The 5,162-nt window shown below is 38.2% G+C and overlaps 1 protein-coding gene across 1 annotated transcript; it reads right to left on the bottom strand.

Moving 5' to 3' along the window:
- Positions 1-1,012: 1,012 nt before the first annotated feature.
- Positions 1,013-4,448, bottom strand: LOC133322889 (methylcrotonoyl-CoA carboxylase subunit alpha, mitochondrial). The gene is made up of 4 exons (XM_061531842.1): positions 4,408-4,448; positions 3,432-4,197; positions 2,856-3,362; positions 1,013-1,798 (listed from the first exon to the last, which is right to left on the bottom strand). Exons 1-4 carry the CDS (start codon positions 4,443-4,445, stop codon positions 1,013-1,015), a joined length of 2,097 nt encoding a protein of 698 aa, XP_061387826.1. The 5' UTR covers positions 4,446-4,448.
- Positions 4,449-5,162: the final 714 nt, after the last annotated feature.

Raw genomic sequence — 5,162 nt, forward strand, 5'->3', positions numbered from 1 at the left:
GGTCATTCCATTCGCTTGATATTTGTATAACAAATAAATTGAGATTTCTACCCTATAAAGGGAATATATCAGAAGGATTGAAACAATGGGTTCCATCTTCGGACTTGATACAGTCTTGGTAAGGATAATAGGTTGGACAAAGTGTGTTTCAAATCGGATAGTCCGTTCGCATGATATTACAAAATTAATTTTCAGCAATATTTTGACCATTTTGTATGGGAGGTACCAGAAAGAGCGGACCTATATTCCTCATCTCCGAACTTGATTTATGTTTGGAAGAAATACTGTGATGTGCAAAGTTTGGATGGAATCAACGGTTACTCCCTTCGAGAGTTATCGTGCGCACAACAGACGGACGGACATTTGTAAATCTACTCCAAATTATCTGAAACGGATTTGATCCAAAGAAACATGGGGTCTCTAAAAGCAATATTTCGACCGAAAGTTCCGATACTTGTTAGCCATATGTCTCACAGATGATAGTAAGTCCAAATATCTTAATTAAAAAAAAAAAAAAACTATAAAGGTCGACTTCTCATGACTGTACCATTAGTCTTTTCCATGTAGGACCCAAAATAGCTAAATTCGCTTTCATTGGTTTTAGTTGATAAGATCCTGGATAGAAGCCAAAAACCTCTAATTTTTTGAGAAGTCGGCAAATCCCAAAATGTTCCACAGAATTGCTTCACTTCGTTTCAGGCAAATTGGTTATCCCATAGACCCCCAAAACACATATTCCATTCGTTACAAATAATAACAGAACGTCTTTTTTTATTATTATTTATCTAAAGAAAACTACAATCACAACAAATTGTTTTCACTTAATTTACAAGATACTACAATAAAAAAATACATATAAGGGATTTAAGAAAAAATAAATGCAATAGATATGACACCCATAGATATATTTATACAAAATTAAGAAAAAAGGAATTAATTTTTAAAATAAATGCAATTTTTAATCTGGTACAATTAAAAGTCCATTAGCAGGGCCAGGCCATTAGGTTTCCACTTAATTCTTCTCCGCCTCTTCCTCTTCAAAGGTAATAACAGCAGCACCCTTGGCCACATTGGAGCCCTCAGCACCACCAATTGATTTAATAACAGCATCCTTGGGAGCCTTCAAAATATGTTCCATTTTCATGGCAATCAACACCGCCAAATTATCACCCTTCTTAACCTTATCACCAGGTTTTACCAAAACCTTTTCCAAAACACCTGGCATAGGAGCGACAACCTTCGAACCAGCACTACCCAATTGATCGACGGCGGCGTTGAGGAATTTCGGCTGGACCAATTCAAATGTCAATTTGCCATTATCCAAAAACACTGTGACTTCCGATTCATCAATATAGGCATTATAGGTGGAAATATTATTGGCAATATTAGAACGAATCTTAAGACGTTCACCATCCACAATGCGATCAGCTTTCACCGAATACCAGCTGCCATTATCGATTTGTATTTCAATTTGTTCACCATTAAATTTAACATTAACTTGATAGGTTTTATCGTTGGCCTTAAGGGTGTATTGGCGTATGAGGTCATAGTTTAGACGTAAGTTGGGAGAGGCAGCGAAGGGATCGGCGTTGTTCAAAGTGTTCACCTGTGATGCTTGCAATTCATTGAAGACCAAGGAGAGGGCTGCCTTGCACAATTCGTTGTCGGAAATTTGAATTGGTGGGAAGAGAGTGTCGAAATGTTGATCGATGAAACCTGTGTGGACATTACCCGATTGGAATTCAGGATGTGATGCCAAATCGATTAGGAAATTGATGTTGGTTTCCAAACCGGTGATCTGTAATGAATACAAACATAAAAAATGATATGCAGATCCTTTAATAGAAGACTAAAAAGCTTTTCCAATTGAAAAATAAAAAGGCCTTCCAAGAGAAGATTTTAATCTCTTCTTATTGAAGACTAGGACTTCTAATTTAAGGCTTAAAATATCTTCTAATAGGAGGTTTTAGGGACTTTTATTAGAAGCCTTAAAACATGTTCTAATAGAACACAAACATTTTTTAGAGGTCTTTTGATATAAGAATAAGAAGTCCTCTAATAAAAGACTAAAAACGGTCCTCTAACTAGAGATTTAAAACATAAAAATGTCTTCTTAGCAACTTCGAACTGGACATCATACAGGATAAATTTTTACAAAAGCCCAAAAAAAGCATTTCACTAGAAAACTCTAGGGGACTCATAATGTCATGTTCTTGTATCTCTTAATGCCTTCTTTTAGAAAAAAAACGTCTTTCCATGTAGGACCCAAAATAGCTAAATTTGCTTTCTTTGGTTTCAGTTTTCAAGATCGTGTATAGAACCCAAAAATTTCGACGAAGGCCAAATAACTTTCTCCCAAATAATTGTCAATCCAAACATTTTCTTTTAGAAGACTTCAGAGACCTACTTCATATTCAGGCAAATAGGATTTTCCATAGCATTTCTGTAAAAAATTCTTGGGGATTCCTAAAGTCCTCCTTTTTCTTGTATCTCTTCATGTCTTCCTTTAGAAAAAAAACCCTCTTGAAGTCTTTATTTAGGAAATTAAAAAAAAATCTTTCTTCGATTTTCGGTTCCTCATTTTAAATACAATTTTCTTATATTCCAAACCTCTAACTCGGGAGCCTGCATATACAAGGACGTTTTACCCGCTTCTGATACTACCTACGGTACTACCCATATCAAGTGTCCCAAACTTACGATGATAGAGGAGGAGCTGGTCATCTCTGTATAGAAGACCTTATTCATTCAAAGTGGCTGCATTGCTCGGAGGCCTATATTTGGCCCGAATTAACCTTTCAATGTATGTTTCGTGCAAAAGGCTACCTCTAACTTAATTCCAAACTTCTACTCACATGATATTCCCGCAGGCGAGCAATCAGGCTATTCAAAGCCTGTGAACGATTTTCACCCCATACAACCAATTTGGCTATCATGGGGTCGTAATGCACCGAGACTTCATCGCCTTCACGGACACCGGTTTCAACACGAACCAAATCACTGGCTTGAGGAGTGGCCAAATAACGTAATGGACCAGCACCGGGGAGGAAACCACCACGAGGATTTTCAGCATAAATACGAGCCTCAAAGGCGTGACCTTTACGGGTAATTTGTTCCTGAGTCACGGGTAAAGGTTCACCGGCTGCAATACGTATTTGCCATTCAACCAAATCTGTGCCGGTAATCATTTCCGAGATTGGATGCTCCACCTGAAGACGGGTGTTCATTTCCATGAAATGGAAACTCAGGTCTTCCTTGTCCATAATGAATTCAACGGTGCCGGCACCTACGTAGCCCACGGCTTTGGCGGCACGCACGGCGGCTTCGCCCAATTCACGACGTAATTCTTCGGATAAGCCGGGCTAAAAAGAAAGGACGTTATTGACATAAATTTTCCGAAAAACAAATTGAAATTTTAACAGGAGACTTACCGCCGGGGCCTCTTCAATAATCTTCTGATGACGTCTTTGCACAGAACAATCTCTTTCCCACAGATATACAGCATTACCATACTGATCGGCAAACACTTGAACCTCAACATGGCGGGGTGAACGAACATAACGTTCCAATAGCACCGAACTATCACCAAAGGATTTTTGTGATTCAGTACGTGCGGAATTTAAAGCATCCATAAAATCTTCAGGTTTATCAGCAATACGCATACCTTTGCCACCACCACCACGCACAGCCTTAATCATCAAAGGGAAACCGATCTTTTTAGCCTCCTGCTGCAAACGTTCATCCGACTGATCCTCGCCATGATAACCATTAATAATTGGTACACCAGCAGCATCCATAATGTGTTTACTGGTACTCTTAATACCCATATCACGAATGGCAGAGCTAGGAGGTCCCATAAAGATGACACCTTCCTTTTGGCAGAGTTCAGCAAACTCGACGGATTCGGATAAGAAACCATAACCAGGGTGGATGGCTTGGCAACCAGCCTTTTTGGCAATTTCTATGATACGATCACCGCGTAAATACGATGAGGCGGATGCAGCCTCACCCACACGATAGGCTTCATCAGCATATTGGGTGTGCAAAGATTTCTCATCGGGATCAGAGTACACGGCCACAGTGCGGACACCTAATTTGCGGGCAGTTTTAATAACACGGCAGGCAATCTCACCACGATTGGCGATGAGGATTTTATTGATTGGCCTGACGGAGGGTGTTGCTTTGGCGGAGTAACATCTGAAAGAATAGAAAAAAAGACAACAACAACGTTAAAGATAACAAGAAGCAAAAACAAACATGAACTTGACATCAAAACATTTATGTAACAACGTTCTCTGCAGAACGTTAAAAAACAAGTGTTTTTTTTCAGTTATTGATCTTCAAAATCAAATTGATAATTTAATATTAATTTTTTTGTAGATAATAGTTCTTTTTAATAGCACTCACCTTATATTTCTTAAATTCCTAATTAGTTGTGTATACATTTTATTTTATAAAAATTTCGTCTTAAACTATTATTGCACACCTGCGGAATTTGCAAGATCTTTTCCGTCTTATCACAATAGGGAATAGGGAACGAACTAGTTCATTGGAAATATTCCGAGAAAGGAACGAACGGAACTAGTTCCAGTTCTTTAATTAATATAATTCCTTTCTCTGATCCAGTTCCTTTTTTGAACTATTTGAAGCAAAGTAACTGTATGGAGCAAAGGAACTATAAAGAGCAAAGGAACTATATGGAGCAAAGGAACTATTTGGAGCATAGGAACTATAAAGAGCAAAGGAACTATATGGAGCAAAGGAATTTTAAATGGAAAAACGAAAAAAATAATGATGAAAGAGAGAGATTCAAAAGAACTATGTAGGAGTCGGAACTATATGGAGCAAAGAAATTGTATGGACTAAAGGAATTATATGGAGCAAAGGAACTATATGGAGCAAAGGAACTATATATGGAAAAACGAAAAAAAAAATAAAAGAGAGAGAGAGAGAGATTCAAAAGAACAGTGGGAAGCCTCCAAGACTCCAGCCTTCATAAAATTCGCTTGTTAATCGTCGTTCTGCCAAGACTCAAGCGACGTCGTACGCAAACCTTCGCCAACAAATGGTCTGTTCCAGTACTTTTTATACCCTCCACCATAGTATGGAGGGTATATTAATTTTGTCATTCCGTTTGTAACTCATCGAAATATTCATTTCCG

The sequence above is a fragment of the Musca vetustissima genome, unplaced genomic scaffold (assembly GCF_032173495.1).
Source record: "Musca vetustissima isolate MV318-11 ecotype Yass unplaced genomic scaffold, APGP_CSIRO_Mvet_v1 utg18376, whole genome shotgun sequence".
NCBI lineage: Eukaryota > Metazoa > Arthropoda > Insecta > Diptera > Muscidae > Musca > Musca vetustissima.